Here is a 23,628-nt window from a genome sequence, read left to right as displayed (position 1 = left end):
ATCAAAGGGGGGAACCAACAGCGCCAAACTACACCCAATAACACAAACAACTTGGGCATTGATGTCACAATGTGAATGTTTACATCATACTCCATCACAGTGTTGAGTGAAGTTTGGGGGTTCTGACATTAATGTGAACATTCACATGATGTGAATGTTCACATCAGTGTGTACTACTCTAAGTTTACCCAGTACTCAATAGTAATGTGAATGTTCACATCATCCATGTTTGAGAAATAAATTTCTAACACGACAACAGTTACTGCCCAATGTGAATGCTTACATGGGTGATCACATTATGTTATAATTTGCTAAAAATCAAAGGGGGGAACCAACAGCGCCAAACTACACCTAATAACACAAACAACTTGGGCATTGATGTCACAATGTGAATGTTTACATCATACTCCATCACAGTGTTGAGTGAAGTTTGGAGGTTCTGACATTAATGTGAACATTCACATTATGTGAATGTTGACATCAGTATGTACTACTCTAAGTTTACCCAGTACTCAATAGTAATGTGAATGTTCACATCATCCATGTTTGAAAAGTAAATTTCGAACACGCCAACAGTTACTGGCCAATGTGAATGCTTACATGGGTGATCACATTATGTTATAATTTGCTAAAAATCAAAGGGGAGAACCAAAAGCGCCAAACTACACCCAATAACACAAACAACTTGGGCATTGATGTCACAATGTGAATGTTTACATCATACTCCATCACAGTGTTGAGTGAAGTTTGTGGGTTCTAACATTAATGTGTGTACTACTCTAAGTTTACCCAGTACTCAATAGTAATGTGAATGTTCACATCATTCATGTGTGCAAAAACAAATCCCGAAAACTACAACAGTTAGAGGGCAATGTGAATGTTTACATGGGTGATCACATTATGTAATAATTTGCTAAAAATCATAGGGGGGAACCAACTGCACCAAACAACACCCAACAACACAAACAAGTCCAACATTGATGTCACACTGTGAATATTTACATCACATTCCATCACATTGTTGAGTGAAGTTTGGGGGTTCTGTGGACATTAAAAATGAACAATATCAACAGTGATAGTAATATGAACATTCACATCATCATACACTGATGTGAATGTTCACATCATTATACACTGCTGTAAATATTCACATCAATGTCTACTACTGTAAGTTTAGCGAGTAATCAACACTAATGTGAATATTCACATCATCTATTTTTACAAAATTAATTCCGAAAACATCTATGTTTACAAATTCAAATCCGAAAACCAGAAGGTGTATGTATACATCAATGATGACATTATGATTGAAAAGCAGAAGGTGGAATGGTATTCCTTACTTTTGTTCGTCATGGTTGGTGGGTATGGATCACACTCAGTGGATAAAATAAACTCAATGGGGCGACAAGAATCTTCCGATGTGAAGCTTCGCAGTGGTGAGACGAAGAGGAATCTGGGGTCGATGGTTGACGGTGGACGACGAGGACGTTGGTGAGGCGATGTGAATCTAGGGCTACTGGAGGCAATATCAGTATCGTTTCGTCGATTGAGTTTTTGTTTTGGAAATTTTGTGGATTGAATATTTCGAATATGAATGGGTTTTTGCAGAATCGGTTTCACGCGGGAGAGGCGGAGAGGGTTATTTCGTCCTTTAACAATTAATGGACCTAATGGAATATTCAGAAATAGTTTGGATTTTATGAAACAAAACAGTTATAAATAGGATTTATCAAAAAATGGCCCATTTAAGTAATATCAATTATATTTATCAAATATATTATGATTTAATTAATTTAATTTTAAATGCTGAATTATATTATTAAACAGCAAAAGTGTGCATTACATATGGCTCCCAATAATATAGACCACACCTCCCCGCCGTCTCTCTCTCTCGTTTGTTTGCTTCACTCCCTCACGAAAAGCGCCCGTCTTCTCGGGTCGTCTCTTTCCTGTTTCCATTCGTGGAGATCGAAGTCGCAAGGATTGAAGAGACCAGGTATAGCTCTTAAAACCCTAAATTTTTCTCCTATTTGCTCCGAATCTATGGTCTCTCTCTCTCTGATTTCTCTGTCCGTTCTTTTGCTCTTTATCATCTCTCACTTTCGTCTCTTGATTTGAAGGGTTCTTTGAGAGCTCTGTCTTCTCTAGTAGCTTATTGGTTCGAAAGAGTTCTCATTGAAGAGGTATGGCCTGAAATCCCTAAACCCTGATTTTTATTAGTATGAAATTGTGATTTTGGAGACTATAATATAAATTTCCCCTGAGTTGTTGTTTATGTGGTCTTCTCTCTTTAGTATTTTCTATGCACATACGTAGCAAGCTTTTTTATTCATTTATTTATTTTGCTGTGAAAAGATTGCAAAATTCAATTGGGTCAAACTTTTTCACCTTTAAAAAACCCTCAAACAGAGGGTTTAATGTTCTTGATTTCAAATGGGGTTTGAATTTTTCTTGATTTCAAATGAATTGCTCGATGTGATTGAACTTCTTGATGAAATGCTTCAAGTAGGCCAACAATTGGGGTTGGGTTGGATAAAAGGTTTGGTCTAAGAGTTAAGTTTAATAACTTATTAATAGTAAAGATAACTTTTATTCAATCAAATGATATATATATATATATATATCCTTGTCTATCTCTACTACTATAAAAGAGTGAAGGGCTTGATGGTGTTTTCTACAATTTTTTTTTATTGCACAAAATAACCCTTACTTAACGTTATATATACTTGTAACTAGCAATCCAAGAGACACGTCTATTGGAATGCAGTTCGGATTTTTCGAAATGCATGTATATAACTACAATCTCAATGTACAAAAATACACTTTCGGTAACCCAACTGACACAACTCTTCATTTGTTCCTAATTTTCTCGTAGATTTTCTCTCTCCTCTCATTTGTGTCTCTTCTTTTCTTACATCATCATTATCATTTTCCTTCTTTTTGGTTTTGTGTGTGTATTTTGTTGAATATCATCATTAGAACTAGCTACAGTAGTTCCATTGATGTGTTGTTGTTCCAGTGATGTGTGGAAGTGCTTAGCTTTTGCAATTTGTTTTATAGAACGTAGTGTGTTGAAGTTTTGTGACTATTGCTTGGTGGTGTGTCCATTACAAGGCTTTACATGGAAAATTGACTTGGGTGGTTGAGGAAATTCTGCGATTATGTTATGACTTTTGATTGTAGCCAACCCCATTTGATGTGACTTAGGCTTAGTTTGGTTTGGTTTGGTTTGGTTTGGTATGTTATGACTTTTGATGATGTGAAGATCCCTCATGGTGAGTAATAGGTTCTTCAAGAGATGTGGAAGAGAAAAGAGAAGAAGAAAAATAGAGAGGTGAGTGATGGCCTGTAGAGAGTGTGGAAAGAAAAAAGAGTAGAGAAAGAAGAAAAATATATAGGCATGTGATGGTATATAGAGAAAGATAGAGTAGAGAGAGAAGATCAGAATGTAAAACAGAGACCGTGAATCATAGTGATCAATTGATGGGTGAAATGAACACCAGTGAAAGTAGAGAAGATTTTTTGATAATCCAAACATTTTTATTTGAAGGATAAATATTAAAAAATTATATTTTTCTTTAGGGGCAAATCAATTCAATGCCAAAACTTGAATTATTGGCTAAAGTAGTAGAGCACACCACTTTTGTGTCTCTTTTGGGATCGTATGACAAGTGTAGGTCTGGAGTAATGTTTTAAGACCACCAAATAATTTCTTGTAAAGATGTCGTTTTGTATAAATATATGTGGTACCATCATTTTTATTTGTGGCATTATCGCCAAAATATTTTTTTTTCTTCATGAAAATGTCTATTTAATGACACTCCCATCCGATTGCGGCTCCTTTTTAGTAAATGGGTTTAAACGAATTGAGTTGAATTAGGTTCAAGTTGAATAAATGAACACAATGAATAAAAGTACAAATAACATTAGGTGATGGTGGTGGAGTTGCGGCGGTTATGGTACAGTGGTGGTGCTAATCAATTGTTGGCCCATAGTTTTCTTCTTGGAGCTCTTTATCTTGGTCGTTAGATAACTTACAAGGTGGGAAGAAGAGAGCAAGCATAGAAACTATGACAATCACAAATGGCGAGATATATTCGGTTTGCAAATTTTCTGTTTGGAGAGACAAAATAATCCAATGACATGATAATTCTGAACTTCTTCATCTGTATTTGTTCTGTCAACATTTCTCTTTTGATGCTTGGGTGGAATATTTGGATGCATTTGTTTCTATATTTATGGTGTGATAGCATTGTGAAAAATTCAAATTATATTTCATTCAATTTTTTCTTCACATATTTCCTCTATAAATTCAAGATCCAAACACAAATTATTGTAAATTGTACCTTTAAAAAAAAATCGGGTGAAATCATTGTCCTTATAAAATGTTATGTTGAATTTCCCTCCCTTTTTAAACTATTTTTCTGTCTTTATAGTTAAAATTCTCTGGCAAATCTTTATTCACATAATATTCAAGTTATCTTTTCTGTTCGTGTTGTCTTGATCTTTTTTTTTTTTTTTTTTTATTAAAATTATTATTAAGGTAAGCTTTGGTTGAGATGCTTGATTGCGCCATTCCAAACTGAAACGATTTAGGTATTCATCATTTCATTATGATTGAAATATACCAATGAGGCAATAAGATAGTTTGGCCAATTGTTCTATTGAAAGAAAGAGTACTTATGTTTTATTTGGATCATTGAAATAAGATGAAATGGAATGGAATGGTGATTCCTTAGACTTTCTCATGGAATAACCATGCCCTTAAAATGGTGAAAGAGTATTCCATTTGTAATGTATTTGTCATTATATGTTGTCTAATCAAACATGGGAATGAAATACTTTGATGGAATAAAAGACTACCTTAAATGATCATTCCATCAAATCAAAGTATTTCATTGATAGCAGTTCTCTTAATTGATAGTAGGGCACTGGTGGGTGTGCCAATTTGTTTGTTTCCTTTTAATTGATAGCAGGGCACTAGGCAACGTGCCAATTTATTTGTTTGCTTGCTTTTAAATGGTAGCAAGGCATTGGCAGGTGTGCCAATTTATTTGATTGCTTTCAATTGATAGTAGGGCACTGGTAGGTGTTCTATTTTATTTGTTTTGTTTGCTTTTTTTGGATTTCACAGTACAATGTCAATAATATTTTATGAAGACATTAACAAATACATACAAAAATATCTATAATCGACATTCTATGATTGGACGTAGTTAAGTTTTGGATAATTCATTGCTAAAACAAAACATAAGTTAAGACAAATCACATAAAGCTCAATATTTCAACTTATTTGACTTTTCTTAGCTTTACAAACAACCAAAATGAGATTTAAATTTGAAGAACATGGATAAACTATTAAAATAAATTGTTCAGGTTGATACATGGATTAAATTTTGCAATTCCACTTTATGTTCTTACATTTAAAAACGCTAATGAGGAAGCACATGCGTTGCATGTCGCATATCAATTGATTTGCATATTGTTGCCTTCATAAAAAATAAAAAAAATAAAAAATAAAAAATCATTAAAAACAAACAAGTCATTAGCAATCTCAACTTTTAATCTTTACAAAAATCTATCATATTCAATTTTAGAGATAGGATTTTAAGCCCAAAATGGGTGTAAATTAGTTACGGTAAGATAATCTACTTGTGACCAAATTGCAAGATCAGTGCAAACTCCACTGCTCATACATTTAGCATTATTCATCACAACTAATTGTGAATTATTACCTATGTTTGAATCCTGGAAATACTAGAATTGTTCATAGAATATATACACCACTTGAGTCACCGATGGCTGATTCATAATATTGTGGATAACTCTCATGACAAACAATCTCAAGCATCCATCCATATTGTTTAAAGGCTACCACTTCGTCGATCAATCCCATCACTTCCGTGAAATATATGTTTCTAAAAATTGTAGAAATAGATCCCGATATTGACATTGCTAAGTTACTTCAAATGACTTTTTAAATCGTTCAAGTTTCAAATTATGCACATGAATGAAGTATGCCTAGGCTAGGATATATAACATAATAATGATAATTACATCTAAACAAATCTATTGATAAAAAAACTGATTTAATCATAGAATGAAACAAAATCTAACAAATACGCTAATAATTTTTGATTTTTTGTAATTGAAATTTATTGACCAAAACACCATATCTATTAAAGCATAAAATATTTTGTTTGGTTGCCAATCAATCCTGAACAAGCTAAAAAACAATTAAAATTATCTTCTTCTTTTTTTTCACAGTAACTTACCAAATTCTCAGTAGCAGCTTAACTCATAGGCAAGTGAGGTTCTTGCCTAGGGCTCCACTCAATAATTTTAAAGTAATGTGTTGAGTATATGATTAAGTTTACATCCAAAAAATTAAATTAAGAATGTAAATGTTAGTACAATGAATCCTATAAAATAAATAAGGAAAATGGCGAATGAGAATATTTTTTGTGGGCCCAATTATACTGACATGTATATTCTTAGTAATTAATTAATTAATTATTATTATTTTTTTTATAGTTTATATCAAATAATCAAAAATTCTAATATTGATTGTTTAAATTTGCATAATGAAGTAGCATTCCCATAAGACAAAGGGAAAAATAAAGAGGAAAGGCTGTTAAATAACATGGCTTTTTTCAATGAGAAACCTGTGTAACAGTGAGACCCAAAAAAAAAAAAAAAAAAAAATATCCCAAGGAAGAAAAGAGTAGGAAAAAAGAACTTGTGTCTGTCTTTACACATGCGTAAATTGAACATTATGAAGCCAATAGAAGTTACTTACTATATGAGCAACAGTGACTAACAATCGAGGTGATTACGAAATTGGTGAATTGAACATTATGAAGCCAATAGAAGTAACTATATGAGCAACAGTGACTAACAATTGAGTTGATTACAAAATTGGTGAATATCCTGGCATGTATCACGTAGGAAAAGAATTTTCTTCAAAAGAGTTAGAGATCCACAAGGATTTGTTTTCATTGTGTGAAACCGGTTCTGTAACCCACATATTTATAAGCACTGAAGTGATGTGTTTGAATAGTCGCAACTATACAATGTCTCTAAGAATCCATCAGACACAATCTTTACCAAAGAGTTGTGTCTTTGGGTATTTGAATTTAGACACAACTCTTCCATATAATTCTTGAAGCATGAGCCGTTGGGTTTCAAAATAAATTAAGTAGTTATGTAATGTAATTTTATATTTTTATTAGGGACATTTGTGGAATAATAAAAAGTAGAAAACATTTGAAGGTCTTCTGCACTTTTAAAGTATTCTTTAGGGTTTAGTCCCAAGGAGATCATGGGTTCAATTCCCTTTAGGGGGTTGAATTAAGGGAGTGCAAGCACTCAGGTGTTTTGCCAAGGATTGGGAGATTTTCTCCCATAGGTGCTAATCTAACAATTAACATTTACCGATCAAAAAAAAAAAGTAGTAGAGATATAGAAACGCGCCAATTTCATAAAAGAGATGCATACTTGCCGGTGGAGCAACACAAAATATAATGTAGAGGATTACTCCAGGACGCTAGAGGCCTTTACCACTGGACCATATTGTATTTTAGAACTTTGGGAGCCATGTATTGGGGTTGGGATCCCTTCTAGATCAACCACCCCCCCCCCCCCCCCCCCAAAAAAAAAAAAAAAAAAAAAAAGTTTAATGTCATAATCAATCACTCCATGCATATGACCTGACTACAACATGTACAAAACACGGCAGGCTAGGATTTATTGCAAGAAGTAGTGAGGGCCTTTACCCAAATTCTAGACATCAGTACATCAAATGCATTATGAAGTTCAAAAACTAAAAAATTAGCAAATCATATCAACAGGCGTTTTTAGACCTTGATATTAGGCATTTTTTAGTATTTCTATATTGGGCATCTGCAACATCAAACATGTAAGCATAATTAATATTTATATCATATTTAAAAATATTTTCATCAAAAACATATTTAAAAATATTATTTAACAAAAACTACTTCAAAACTGAGTAAAGCAAACAAATGAGATTAACTTTATCATCAAACAAAAAAGAAAAAATATCAAATAATTCAAATATAATTGTAAGTTACTTTTTTGTTAGGTGCTCAAGAGATTCTCATAAGTACGACAATGAAGGTTGGCTACACTTGAATATTGTGGTGATGCCGTTTTAAAGTATCTTTGGAAGCTAGATCCTATTTTGTGTGGGCTAAGGTGTTTTTTCTAATGCTTAGTTTCAGATTGGATGTAGTAGCTTAAGTGATTGGTCTTTGTTATATATCTATTTTTCTGTTACTTGGTTAAAGTAATAATATATATATATATTAATGGTAGGAGCTTATATGTAAATATTATAACAATTACATCAAATTAAAAATTTATAGTTCAATAACAAATATCTAGAAAAACCATTGCATATTTTGTGGGTCAATCACTTTTGATTGCTTAAAACTCTGACTAAAAAATTGAAGCCTTGTTAATATATGTTAGCAAGATTCTTAGTGCCCCTAATATTATTTTATTAAAAATAAAAATGTGTTCACTCTCTTCATGGATAAAAGTATGGTTAAAACGAAAATTGGAACATAAAACTTTTAACCCACATAAATTCAGAATCCACATAAATTCAACCCACTTAATTCTTCATCAAAATTGAATCGAAACCTAAAATATAAAGGTTCTATAGAAACATTGAAACAAAGAGTTATATTAAATTAACCCATAACCTAAAAACAATTAGGGCATAACACTTACAATAATTAGGGCAAATATTTTTCTATTTAAATGTTTGAGAGATAGAGGATGCACGGGCGATGCCAGACGATACATGCTAAGTGGATGACACTAGATCTATGAAGCATGGGTATGGGTACGGGTACGGGTGCAAGTACGAGTATGAGTACTGGTATTGGTATGATATGGGTACTTTGATGCAATAAAATCTAAAAAAATTAAGGTCCGAGTACGACTTGATACATTTGTAAAAAAATATTTATTTTTAATTTGGAGTAATGCAAAAATTGATTAAATGGTTTAATTTGTTAAGATCCAACCTACAATTAACATTTAATGTCAAAAGTAACGGTATATACCAAAATTAAATGTCATTATATTAAATAACTTACAAACCATAACTTAATTTTAAAATCATCCTTAGCAAAAAACTAAAAATAAAAAAGAAGCCTATTGAAAGGAATTTTATCTCTATTAGTAGAAAAAAATATTGTTTCGATTGAGGTACGTTACGGCTTGAGTATATATTAGGTACGTTTGGATACGCCAAAAATTAAGAAGAAAAAATTTAGGTACGTGTTTCGTGTATGTGTTATGTATGTAGAAGTACTATACAAAATACCATGTGCCGGTAAGTACCCAGTACGGGTACGTCCTGTTTGTCGAAGTACCCATGCTTCATAGCTTTGAATGAAAATGCCTGATGAAGGAAGAACATAAATCTCCTATTCTGTCTTTTAGGGCTATTTTGGATTATTCCACTCTTCCTACTTATGTATTTAAATCTAGGTGCCTAAATTTATTGGTTGAATCTTTCTTCTGGATAAAAGAACTGTTTGTTTTAGACTGTTTTGGATCAATTTGGATAAAAGAACTCTCTTTTTTTTTTTTATGCCTCTACTTATTCCACTCTATTTTGACTGTTTGTTGTGTAAATAAAGGTGCTGTGTCTGTAATTGTATTGTGGCGTATTATGGGGATGCTTTTTCTCTCACCTGAACCTGTATCTATGATGTTTAAATGGTGGATGTGCACATTTCCCTTTTAGTAAAAAAATGCATTTACATTTCAAAATATCAATTAAAATATAACAAATAGAATTTAAGAAAATAAAAAAAATGACATTAATATATTGGTGTTATGGTTTCCCTCAACAACAAAAAAAAAAAAAGTTGGGTCTTTATTTTTTTAATTAAAAAATGAGGAATCATAAATTTTGGACCCAAATAAGGCCCAAAACAGTAAAGACCTACTTGAAAAATAAGTCAAAAAGGGCCCAAAACAATAAAGCCTAAACTGCCAAACCGATTTGCGTCCATATGTGCTAAGCGGATTGATGCAGATTGATTTTTTTCCAATTCGCTTAAGTTCAGACAAATGGTGGATGGGTTGTCAGCCAACCCAACTTAACTTGCAAGCACCCCTAGATAAAGCCTTCATCTAGGTTTGTCGTATCAGTCTTCGTTCTTCACACTCTCGACGGAATTTAGGATATTTGAAAAACCTTGAATCTTGTACTTTTGTTGCAACTTAGCTCTTTCTCTGTATGTATTACCATGAAGATTATTCAAATCTGTGCTTTTTCTAGGGTTTATTTTTTTAGCAAATTTTGATTCTACTTTCTAGGGTTTATAGCTTAACATTCTTGTTTATTCATGGAAGATTTTCTTCATGGTTATGAATATGGAAACTAGGTTAAGTTAAGAATATTTGATTGGGGATGACTGGATTTGACCGTAGAAAGAGAATTTTGGAATATAGGGTTTGGATGTGAGTGACAAATTTTTGTAGGTGGAACGAAGTAATGTTGGCAAATGCTGTAGAGATGTGTGGTTTTGGGTCTACTTTGAAGATTTCTCTTTAATTTGTTAATTTTTGATAATTGTTTTCAAATATAGTCATTGATTTTGGACAATTTGATTGATTTATAGAATGCTCAAGCCTAAGAACTCAATAGTGTTTGTGAAAACGAAAATTTGGATAGGAAAATCATATTATAGAGCTGAATAGTTGGTGTACACAGAAGTATGCCTTCTTTTTTTTGGTTTAAACAACAGTAACCTTTTATTCTTCTTTATTTATGGTGTCTGTTATATGTTTAGGTTTATAATTATCATTTTATTCAGTTACTTTCACTTTTGGTTGACTTCTATATGCAATCAGACTTTATGGATTTCTATATCTAATCATTTGAAAATTTAAGGATGTAGGCTTATGCCTCTTTTGTTCTATTGTGATTGAGAGTTGTTTCTTTTTTTCCATCCAATTACTTTCTGTTTTTATAATCGCAATTTATGTAATTTCGATACGAATCTATGGGTGAAGCTATTTTCAAAGTGGATCTATGGTGAATCGCATGATTTATAATTGATTCACTTTTTAGGATTCATGCAATTCTTGAAACTATCTGTAGAAAATGCAATGTATAAAAAGAAATAGAGAAATGTATTATTGATTGATGTATTGTGTTGTTATTACATGATTGATTAATTACAATTCCTATACAATCTATATATAGAAGAAAATGTGGTAGTAGGTGTAGTGGAGGTGATAGTGGGTTAGGTGAAGTGGAGTGTGTAGTGAAGTGGAGGTAGGTGAAGTGGAGTGTGTAGTGGAGTAGGTGAAGGTAAAGATGGGAAATTCTAACAGCCCCCCGCAAACTCAAGGAGGAGAGAAACTAACCAACTTGAGTTTGGAGAGAGTAACAAAACAAGAAAATACATAAAAATAAAAAAGGATAGGAGACACTGTATGGTCGTGTCAGACCGTTGGTGAAGACACTGTATGGGGTGTCATAACGTTGTAGAGGACACTGTATGGTGGTGTCAGACCGATGTAGAAGACAGTTTATGGGGTCATGTCGGACCGTTGTAGAAGACAGTTTATGGGGTCATGTCGGACCGTTTGTAGAAGACAGTTTATGGGGTCATGTCGGACCGTTGTAGAAGACAGTTTATGGGGTCATGTCGGACCGTTGTAGAAGACAATGTTGTGACAGTTTACGGAGTCTTGCTGGACCCTTGTAGAAACTAACCGGAATCAATGTCGGGACAGTTTACAGAGTCTTGTCGGACCCTTGTAGAAACTAACCGGAATCTATGTCGGGACAGTTTACAGAGTCTTGTCGGACCCATAAAGGAGCTAACCGGAATCAATGTCGGGACAGTTTACAGAGTCTTGTCGGACCCATAAAAAATCGCATCCTCAAAAGGTGCGCCCAATTTTTCAAAAAAGGCGTGCCATCAAAAGGCGTGCCCAATCCATAAAAAGGCGTGCCATCAAAAGGCGTGCCCAATCCATAAAAAGGCGTGCCATCAAAAGGCGTGCCCAATTCATCAAAAGGTGTGCCAGACATGATGGCGAGGCACGTGGGCGCCTTGGCTTGCGTGCCCGTTTGTCGGCTGGTGGCAAGAGGCGCGCGATGCGCGTGGCTGCCTTGGCTATTTAACCAAGGTTGATGCTGAGAGAGAGTCTGAAAAACTCTTCGTTGTGCTGAGAGAGAGTCTGAAAAACTCTTCGTTGTGCTGAGAGAGAGAGTCTGTAACACTCTGTTGCGAGAGATATTCTGTAACACTCTGTTGCCCAGAAAATGGCTTCGTCTTCGTCTTCCCGTGGACTGCTCACCCTCTTTCCCGACCTCAACGAGTCAACAAGAGAGAGAACTGGTGCGGTGGCACTGGAAACTCAACCAAGCGCCCCGGAGTTTGCTCCGTTGAACTTTCCGATGCGGTCGGTGGAGCAAAGAATGGCAGTGCAGTCGGATGTGGAGGCCAATCAGTATACTCTGAAGGCATGTGTGGAAAGCATGACGGCGGTCACAAACTTGTCGCACCGGCTGCAGAGTAGGACAAACGAGGTGCAGCAATTAAACGCCCAACTGGCTCTGCTCCAACGCATGTATAAGGATGCGCGAGCAGAGATAAGCGTGCTAAGGGCAGAAAACAAGGAGCTGAAGCGGAAGGCCACCGTGATGTTCCGATTTGGAGGTCCGCCATATGCTGCAGTGGAGGAGCAGGGAGTAGTGATCGTGCCCAGTGGAGTGGGAAACATGGAGGCAACACCGTCAAGGGCCGCCCAGGACGGAGGCAAGAAGAAGAGACCGGCAGCAGAGTAGAGAAGAAAAATCCCGCCTGTGGATGTGTTTGGTTGTATTTTTGGTTTTTTTTTTTTTGTGTGTGTTTTGTTTTTTTTTTTTTTGTTTGTGTTGTAAAAATGTGAGCGAGGTTGATCCCTGAGATGAATAAAAGATGGGTGGTTGTGCAAATTGGTAAACGGGGTTGTGTTTGTTTGGTGGCCTTTTTTTTTTTTTTTTTTTTTTTTTTTTTTGTTGTTGTTTTTGTTTTTTTTGTTTTTAAATAGAATATAATAAAAAGAGATATATATATATATATATAAAATAAAGAAAGTTGGGCGGTGGAAAATGTGATGATGGTGTTGGGTGGTGGAGAAAAGTGAGAATAGAAAAGTTTATATAAAATTGGGGTAGTGTTTTATAATAATGAAAATAAAGGTGAGATAGTGGATGTCGTGCATGTATGTGTGGTGGAAAAGTGAGGCATTCATCTTATTAAAATATAGAAAGTGGGAGTGTGTGGCAGAATAGTGTAGCAGTGTAGTGTGGGTATTGTTTATTTTAGTATATTTGTTATATGGTGTACAAGAAGCATGATATATATAGAGAGAGAAAGTGTCTTAGCACTTGGGGATGGGAACCCCACAAGTGGTAGCTACTTTCCTGGCATTAGGAGAGGTAATATACTTCTTGAGGTTGGGGTTCTTGACATACTGGCAAAGGCAAGGCTTTTGCTCCTTGATCTTAGAGCAGCACAGCTTTGATGGAGGTGTGCCTGATGTGATTGCACCCACGCAAGAGTTCAGCTCTGTTGGGTTGCATGTCACTGCCATGGAGACTTGTGCTTCATAGGCCAGTAGGATCAGAACCAGCACTGAGCACACTGCAATGTATGAAGCCTTCATTTTTCACTTAAATCACTCAAAAGTACTTTTGATGATATATGAGAGGATATATTGTCTATGAAGACAGCTGCTGGCTATAGCAAGGTTCTGACCCTTCTTCTCTTGGGTCAGAGGAACGAAGAAAAAAAAACCCAGTTGCGAAAGTGACCTTGGAAGTGTGGCAGGTGAGAGAGGGGTCCGAAGACGCTGCGGAGAGTGGAAGGTATGTGTAGAAAATTCCAGCGGGCAGCAAAGGCAAAGTTGCCGGCCGGCTGCCCGCCGGTGACAAAGAAATACAGGCTTAAATCTTATGCTCTGATACCATGTAGAAAATGCAATGTATAAAAAGAAATAGAGAAATGTATTATTGATTGATGTATTGTGTTGTTATTACATGATTGATTAATTACAATTCCTATACAATCTATATATAGAAGAAAATGTGGTAGTAGGTGTAGTGGAGGTGATAGTGGGTTAGGTGAAGTGGAGTGTGTGGTGAAGTGGAGGTAGGTGAAGTGGAGTGTGTAGTGGAGTAGGTGAAGGTAAAGATGGGAAATTCTAACACTATCGTATCCGACATATTTTGATTATTTTTTTCTTCCTCTTTTTAGTGAAAATGACATGATATACAACTTCTAATAACCAATATATATATATATATATATGATTTGTTGTTATTTTGGTGTTTAGATAGTTTTTAATAGAATCTAATCAGATTTAATTAGAACCAACATATTTGTAACCTTTTTTTTTTCTCTCATTTTTTTCCTTGACAAAAATCACGATATATCTTCTAAAGATGTTTAAGGTTAAATAATGTGCAGCGTAAATTATTTGTTACTATTTTATTGAAATAAATATATTTCAATGTTACGTGGGTGAGTTCCATTAAACCTAATGATTCCATAAGTTTTTATTTTTATTTATAAATATTGGAATAATAAGCATGCATACCTTTAAAAGTGTTTTAGGTTTTAAAACAAAGAATTTCAATTAATTCTTTCTTATTATTGCGTCATTGTTACTTAGTCAGTATGTATGCTTGTTGTCCGTCTGTCTTTTCCTTCTGTGAACTTCTCCTTCTATCATTTTCTTTTGTGAATTCTAATTCTAATAGGGGGGCTTTCTTTTTGCTTCTTCGTCTTCCATTTTTTTTACTCCTCTTCTGTGAACTTCTCCGTCTGTCTTTTAAGTAAAGAGCTAGTTTTCTATGTCCATCTCCATGGCATGGAGTCAAACTGACGTTCCTTCTCTTGACTTGTAATCCATGATTTTTTTCTTCTTGGAGCTCTATAGTAAGTCATACTTTGATATCTTGATTGTTGGTGCAATTCTCAGCCTTTATCCTTATGTGTTGGTCTGGAGGATTTTTCTGTCCTTTTTTAGGCACTTATTAGACTTTGTGGTTTTGTTGAACAACATAACAATGTGCATCCATTGTTACATTACAAGCATATTGTTTGAACCATTGGCTGTTCATGGACTATTTGGTTTGGTTCTAGGGTATATTCAATAATCAAACCAGATTCTATGGGTCCATAAATTTAGGAATGAACCAAACCGAATCATAAAACCTTTGGAATAGAACCAGAACCATACTGCAATTAGCGGTTGCACGTTTTAGGCTAGAAAATTCATCAGTATATCTAGACTATCTAGTTCATTAAAATTGGTTCTACCTACACAAATATTTCAAAAAACTCATCAGCATACTTCCAGCTTTTAGAATATCTCCATAGTATTTTTTTTATAAAATATGTAAAGAAAAACAAATTCTTCATAAAGTAATTACTATCAAATGCAATTTTCAATAATAAAAAAAGTGTAGAAATCATATAAAAAGTGGAAAAAAAACACATTTTTGTATAAAGAGAGTACTTTGTGAATAGGATGAATGAAGACCTCATTAAAGTCGAGATGAGATTGAAATTCAAAGAAGTCGATGAGACGAAAATTAAGTACCTTGTTGAACACCATACACATTAAAATTAATAAAATATATCGAATGGTTCGGTTCGGTTTTATTTGGTTCTTTTGACCCTTTATCCGTGATCCGAACCATAATAAACAATTCTTAACTTTTGAGAACCAAAACCAAACTATTCCTAAAAAAATGGACCACACCATACCGTTTGGATATGTTCGAATTGGTTTACTAGTTTTCTTGAACACTCCTATTGAATGCAATGACTTGTTAACTGTATACATTGAAGCACCCTAGTTTTTCTTTTTACTTAATAATAGTACGCACAATGTACCACATAGGGAGTAAGTTAAAATTTAAAAGTGATGTCTATTTATTTATTTTTATTGAGATACAAATTGTGGGATGTGTTTGGGGTGGTGTCATTTTGGAAAGTCGAAAAGCCTGTGGTTTATATTGTAGTTTATTTATAGTTGTTGGCCCTTTTCGGTGGGATCAAGTTCAATGGTACAAGTAGGACTATAGAATAATTCATACTTCTTGAATTTGGCTCAAGCTTAGCGTACTTCATCTCACCCAGTACCCTATCAATGGCAAGCTTGATTTCAAAGATATATTTAACAACAAATTTTTTTTTTTGATAACTGGCGGTCTAGGCCAGCTTACACGCACTTCGACTAATCCCAGGGCCCAGAAGTTAATGACCAGGTGAACCTCCAGTGGCCCTTGGGTGACTTGTACTCAAAATTTTGGAACTTATTCTCAAGTCTTTACCATTCGGCCAACCCCTTGGGGTTTAAAGATAGATTTAACAATATGAAAATGCTTAGCTCGATAATTGTAGCTTGATGTAAGGCTTTGTGATTGAATTTTGCAAATTAGAAATAAGTTTGCTAGTATAAATTGGCTAAGTTGTTGTAACTTTTAATAGCATATGAGTTTATTTGCATTTTTTTTAAAATAAATAAATTTCTGGTAGGATGAAGTGACAAACTATGCTTGAGTCGAGCCTGGTAATTGGTTTTTTGGACTTGGTTTTGCTTGTGTCCACCTGTGGGACAAAAGTTTGTGTTAGAGAGTTTGATTATTCCCATGTTGATTGATATTGCAATAATGTGTATCCAAAATATTGCAGTTTGTTTATTCCCATCTTGAATACCATATAATCTTGTAAAATTTCTGCTAGTTTCCTGAGATTTAAATGAGGTAAACCCCCTCCCTGTGCCCTAGCTTGTTTCATTTACGGTGATGGGGTATTGGGTCCCAACTATCATGGGTTTTGTGTAGGGATGAGGGAGGGTTTTCCTTTTAGGGGCTGGGTATGGTCAAGGCAAACCCTTACCAAACCTGCCTCATTGGCGACCCTATGTTGAACTTCAACTAGATCAGATGATTGAATAAGAGGTTTGCCTTTGTAATCAATATAAAACTGCAGAGAATTGTTTCATTCTACCCAATTTTTTGTGATCTATTTTTCATTCTTAATTGTAGGAACTGAAATTTGTGTAGAGACCAACTATGGACACAATTTGGATTTAGTTTCTTCCTAAGAAGTACGGACACTTTTAAGAAGGTGATGTGTCTATGTCGGACACCAACACTCTTTGACACTAGTCAAAATGTGTCCCTATTTTTTAATTCTTTATGAAAACCTCGGGCACTTGGAGGACACACGTGTCTAATAACTAATTATAAGTTTGAACAAAATAACTTAAGAAACAATAATAAAAGAAAAACCATATAAATTTATAGGAATTAGGGTCATATTGTCCTCTTTTTTTTTTTTTTTTTTATTGTCCTTGAACATTATATTCATAAATATACGACATACAATAAATATATAAATTTATATATTTTATGCTTGATCCTCACATGTCATATCCTATTTTTTTTTTTTTAAATTGACATGTTGGCCTATCCATGTTGTATCCGTGTCGTGTGTCTATGTCCATGCTTCTTAGGTTTCTTCTCATATTCTTTGCCTTTATGCTCTATTTGGTTAGTTGGAATGAGAAGGGATGGAATGAAATAGTGATTCTTTAGGTTTTCCTATGGAATAACTATTCCTTTAAAATGGAGAAAGATTATTTCATTTGTAATACATTTGTCATCACTTTTTTAGTCTAACCAAACAGAGAATGGACAATTTGTTAGAATGATCATTCCATTCTGCTTTATTCCAGTGAACCAAATACTACTGTAGAGTGTATAAGCATTTAGAGAAGTTTATGTTTAATCTTGATTCGTCCCAATTATATGGAAGGATTGGTTGATAATTAAAGTTCAGTTTGAAGAAAACTATGAAAAAAGGGCAAGATTAATATGACTTAAATTGTGGAGTGTTTGCTTCTTTTCCCTATGTTCTTTATTTGGTCAAAAAGAATATTTATATTGATAGATCTGACATAGTAGGACAGGTCATGATCCTGAACTATGAGTTGAGCATTTATTATCCTGAAGTGTGGCAGGTGCAAGGCTTAAAATGACTTGCTTGTCTACAGACTCTGAATTCTCACTGAACTTTTGAGTGACAATTGTTAGGTCCCAGACTCCTAGCAATAGCATTGAATCTTTTTGTGGTAGAGGAAGGGAGAAATGATAACTATCCTAGTGTTGTGTTTGCCATCATTGGAAGAGCATCTACCAAAATTTTTATATTTGATTCTGTTTGATGACCAACACCTTATTTACCTTTGTCTTCTTTCCTGACTTATTGTTAATTAATTGTTTGGTAGTTTGTCGCAGGTTACCATCAAGTTCGGGATCTATCAACTTGTTGCAGAAAGCATGGCTAAGCATCACCCTGATTTGATTATGTGCAGGAAGCAACCAGGTATTGCCATAGGACGATTATGTGAGAAGTGTGATGGGAAGTGCGTAATTTGTGACTCCTATGTGCGTCCTTGCACACTCGTGCGAGTTTGTGATGAATGCAACTATGGATCGTTTCAGGGCCGCTGTGTTATCTGTGGAGGAGTGGGAATTTCTGATGCCTACTATTGCAAAGAGTGCACGCAGCAGGAGAAAGATAGGGACGGTTGTCCAAAAATTGTCAATTTGGGGAGTGCCAAAACAGACCTGTTCTATGAACGAAAAAAATATGGGTTTAAGAAAAGGTGATGGTATTGAATTATTTTCTTCCCAAGTTTGTTTCATTATGTAGTAATATACTTGGAGATGACGACATAGGGTCCTAGGTCTTACGATTTGTATTTGGGGATTATTATCAGGTTTTTGTTCCTGAAAATGAAGAGGGGTGATGGACAAGCTAACATTAAAACTCTATTTGAATGGAAACATTGTTGAATTTGCATCTAGGCCTACAAATCATCTTTGTTGGTCTCTCTTGATGCAATTTATAGCAAATGATTCTTGGTTGTGTAGGTTTTTATATAACATCTATTAAGAATATCTTCAACGGTGTATTAAATTTTTCATTAAATTTGAGTAAAAGGTCTATTTGATTCCAATAGAGGTTTTTGAAATTTCACTAGAACATCAGTCGACTGGGCGGATGATCGGGCGGATGTTCGGCCAGTTGATCGGTCAATGTAAATTTTGCACAAATTTTTTGCCTAGAGGTGGGGGACGATTGGGCGAATGTTTGGCTGATTGATTGGTCAGTGTAAATTTTTTATAAATTTTTGTTTTGAGATGGCCATTTGGGGAACATTCGATGATAAAAATTTAACGGTTATAAATAGTGATTTGATAAAAGATACATTTATTTTTAATCTGATTAAAGATTTGAAAAATTCTGAAATTGATGAAAGATTTAGTAAATTTTTGAAACAGTGAAATGTATATCTTTTTTATTAAATTTAAATTTAATAAAACATTAGAGATTTAAATATTGATGGTTGTGAGCAATCATGTTGAATGAGTATTGTTGACAGTGCAGGATTAAAATATTATTTCTTCTTCTGTCCTAGTGAGCAACCGATTATTTCTCATCACTGATGGCAATACGTTTGGCAAGTGGGTTATTTTTTAAGTTACAATTTAGGGATATTTACTGATAAATCTTATCCTACAAACAGTTTTATCAATTGGTCCCATTTTTATTCTATTGTTCTCATTAGTCCTATCAGTAAGGAAATATATTCATTTTTTATCCTATTCATTTGTTTTTATTCATTTAGTGGGACAATTATACCCTTCCTTTCACGCAGCCTTTCCTTTCACGTATTACCCATTTTGTAGGGATTAATTGCACAAATTTTGGTATTTCGTATATTTCTATTGGTAAGACATTCGGAGTGTTACGTTAGGGTTTTGGGAGAGGCGTGAGAGGTTGTGTGTTTGTTTTCTTAGTGTGACACACGGACGGCTCTGCAGAATTTTGTCGTCGGTAATGCCGAGTTGCCAAGGTATGTTTGTGTGTTTCTGTTGTTGCGCGTTTGTGTGGTTGATGATTTTTTGTTTTCTTTTGTAATGGCGATGTTGTTATAATGTAAAACAAGAGTAACCATAACCAAGTTTCAGAAATATCCATTGGGCAAAATGGAATTGTGGTCTTCGGTTTGGTGTCTGTATCTTGGTATGTGGTTTGGTCTGTGTCTGTTAATCATTTTGCTTTGTAATCAATGTGACGAACTGCTATGTGTCACTATATTTTTCTGTCAATATGTTCTCTACTTACACTACTGTGGTTGGTGATTTCTTGTATTGTTTTGTAATAGCGATGTTATAATGTAAAACACGGGTAACCATGACCAAGTTTCCGACGCCACAATGTCACGTTAAGCACATTCCAATTCCATGGGTATAAGCGAATTCGCATTTTCAGTTATGTAGGTCGGTATTGGCAGTAATCGTAGATTTTCGGCATGACGTAGTTATCTTTTCATAGGTATGGACACGCATATTTTGTTGGTGTGTTGTTATTGCAACATGAATGCTGCGATCAAGTTGTATTTCCCGTATCGATTTGACGATCTTCTGAATTGTGTGTGCGGGAAATTTGATGGTTTAATAGATGCTAATGTGTCCATGTTTTTAAGATGTCGGGATACAATAACTTTACATTACAAAATGACATCGATATAGACAACATGGTTTGCCTTGCATGGTCTTTCCGATTAGACCACATTGATGTCATCATTCAATCTCGGATAACGCAAGGTGCCGACGACATTGGTGACGCAACTCCAATCCCACTAGCCGATACGTGTAACTTACATGTGCTTGCAGATGAGTCAGACATTGATGATGACCAACAAGATTTGCTTCCCAAATTTTGTCCCCATGCTGATAAGGTTTTCCTATCTGCCCAATGGGTTCATGGTATGACACATATCGAACAAAGTTTCGAGGGGGGAGCCAATGAATTTCGTTCTGTCCTTCGCAAATATGCGGTTGAGTGTGGATTTCACTTTAAATTTTTGAAGAATGACTCTGTATGGATCACAGCGGTTTGCATGATAAGGGAATCGAAAAACTGCATGTGGTCTATACATGCACGAGTATTACGCGCTGATGAGTTTTTCTACATTCGCAAGTGGAATAGGGAGCACAGTTGCGGTATTGCCGTCTGGACAGCAAAAAACCTAAGGGCTGGGTCTGAATTAGTGTGTGATGTTATATCCGAACAGGTACGTGACAGATCGCTCACACGTTCGACCGATGTGGTGTACAACCTGAAGAAAGATTATGGATTAGAAATTAGCTACCGGGTCGCATGGTTGGGCGTTAAGAAAGCGCGTGGCGAAATGTTTGGTGCACATTCCATTTCATTCGATCAGTTGCGGTGGTATAGTAATGTCGTTATGGTCAACAATCCAGGCAGCTACATAAACATTGACTATGATGAACAAAATCACCGGTTTGAACGGTTTTTCATATCATTTAAAGCATGTATTGATGGGTTCAACCATTGTCGCCTTTTATTATTTTTGGATGGTCCTTTTTTGAAGGGTAAATTTAAGGGCAACTTGCTAGCTGCCAGCGTGAAGGATGGCAACCAAGGTTCGTTTTCAGTTCTGCACCCGTAATACATTATTTTTTTGGTTTGTCACAATTTGTATGGGTTTGTGGCATAATAATGTCACGCTTGTATGACTGTTATATGGGTTAGTCGCATAATTTTGTCATGTTCGTCATGCTTGCCAACTAACAGCTTTGTACACAGGTTTATTTCCATTGGCAATAGCAATTGTGGATTCTGAAAACGTTGCAAACTGGTTCTGGTTCTTGCAACACCTTGCCAACGTTGTTAGCAATGACAGGACACTTACATTCTTGCCTGACCGTCACACAGGCCTCATCAACTCAATACCCAAAATATTCCCGCCAGCATACCACGCGTTTTGCTTACAACATTTGCAACGGAATCTGCAGGACAAGATGAGGTACGTCAACAGTTCGTACCGAGCGGGATTGCTAAATAAATTCCGGGCATGTGCATATACACCTACTGTAACAGGATTCAATGCCAGCATCGAGACATTCATCAAGTCTGGGAGGAATGTGGCAACATCTTTTCTGAAAGATATACCCCCACAGTATTGGGCAAATGCTTATTTCATGTACGCACACTCTCTTTATACATAAACAGTTACACACAGCACAACTATTACAACATAACGGTTTCACATTCTAACAAACAACATACGTGCAAATACGTAACATTTAGTTGAACTGTGTAACAGGGGTGCACGTTACGGTGAGATGTGTTCTAATGCTGCTGAGTCATTCAACTCATGGATCCTCGAAGCACGACATCTTCCCATCACCCAAATGGTTGATAGTATTCGGACAAAAATCATGAACCAAATGCCGAAGCGCAGACGCAAGTCAGCAGCATGGCCTGGAGTTCTATGTCCCAAGATGGAGGCTCGTTTGGTGAAAGCATATAACAAAGGAAGGGTATGGATTGTAAGCCAATCAAATGATAATGTGTACGAGGTCCATTCGTATCCATCAGTGTTGGTTGATGTTGACAGGCGTACGTGCTCGTGTTTTCAGTGGCAAATTAATCAGTTACCATGTACACACGCAATGGTTGCAATACGTAACAGTGGTAGAGATTTATATGACTTGGTTGAGTCATTTTACCATGCATCAACATACCGACTGTCATACGCTTCAAGCATAACCGCTATTCCTACTGTTGAAAAACCATCATTCCAGCTGGACGACTTTTCCATACATCCACCCGTTATAAAACGACCGCCAGGGAGGCCAAAGAAAAAACGTATGCTTTCTAGGGGGGAAGAAGTGCAGTTAATTCGTTGCGGACGTTGTCAACGCATGGGGAACACAACAAGAAGACATGCAAATAACCAATTTAGCATACCGAACATTGACGCATCTTTTAAGTTTTGGAAGTTATAAACACTTATCGTAGTCTAAACTTTTGCACCATTAATAATGTTGTGCCACCTCCACAACACCTACCACATGGTTATGTGTTTGTTTTTCCCATTTACATGTTTGATTTTTATGAACATTTGCAAATAAAGGTATGTCACACATACCTACCTGTCCTCTACTTTACGAACATTTTTCAACTCCTGTGTGCATCACACAGCCTTCTTGTCCTGTCACTCGCAATAATGTCTTGTTCTACATTACAATCATTTCTCAATTTTCACATACTATTTTTACATCCAAATGCTTATTTCAGATCCCTTCAATCCAAATGCTTATTACAGGTCATTTCATTTCATTGTTGTGCATTTTTTTATGTTTCCTACTTTATTTATTAACGCATTTTACCTCGTCACTTTTATGGCATACAAGGAAAATTTTCATGTAGTACTTCGTCATTGCCAAACGTTTTCTTACACAACAATGAAAACCATATCAACATGTGTTTGTTTGTCCGTTTACATGCTCAATTTTTGTGCAAATTTTACAAACAACATTGTGTAACACATATCATACCCGACCATTTAACTATCAACACTAATGTATTGTTCTTCTCAATAATTCCTCGTCATCAATTACAACCAACTCTCATTTTTATACGTAACAATTACATCCAAACCCTGATTGCAGGTCGTCCAAAT

The 23,628-nt window shown here is 35.3% G+C and overlaps 1 protein-coding gene across 1 annotated transcript; it reads left to right on the top strand.

Moving 5' to 3' along the window:
• Positions 1–1,832: 1,832 nt before the first annotated feature.
• On the top strand, positions 1,833–23,225 carry LOC114283957 (uncharacterized). Its single transcript, XM_028226827.2, has 5 exons — positions 1,833–1,996; positions 2,121–2,183; positions 18,362–21,583; positions 21,747–22,143; positions 22,267–23,225. The coding sequence occupies exons 3-5, from the start codon at positions 20,620–20,622 to the stop codon at positions 22,949–22,951; spliced, it is 2,046 nt and encodes a 681-aa protein (XP_028082628.2). The 5' UTR covers positions 1,833–1,996; positions 2,121–2,183; positions 18,362–20,619; the 3' UTR covers positions 22,952–23,225.
• The last annotated feature ends 403 nt before the right edge of the window (positions 23,226–23,628 follow it).

The sequence above is a fragment of the Camellia sinensis genome, chromosome 3 (assembly GCF_055761805.1).
Source record: "Camellia sinensis isolate YWXY chromosome 3, ASM5576180v1, whole genome shotgun sequence".
Lineage (NCBI taxonomy): Eukaryota > Viridiplantae > Streptophyta > Magnoliopsida > Ericales > Theaceae > Camellia > Camellia sinensis.
Note: the sequence above shows the minus strand (reverse complement) of the source record. Positions and strands in the feature narration are given on the sequence as shown.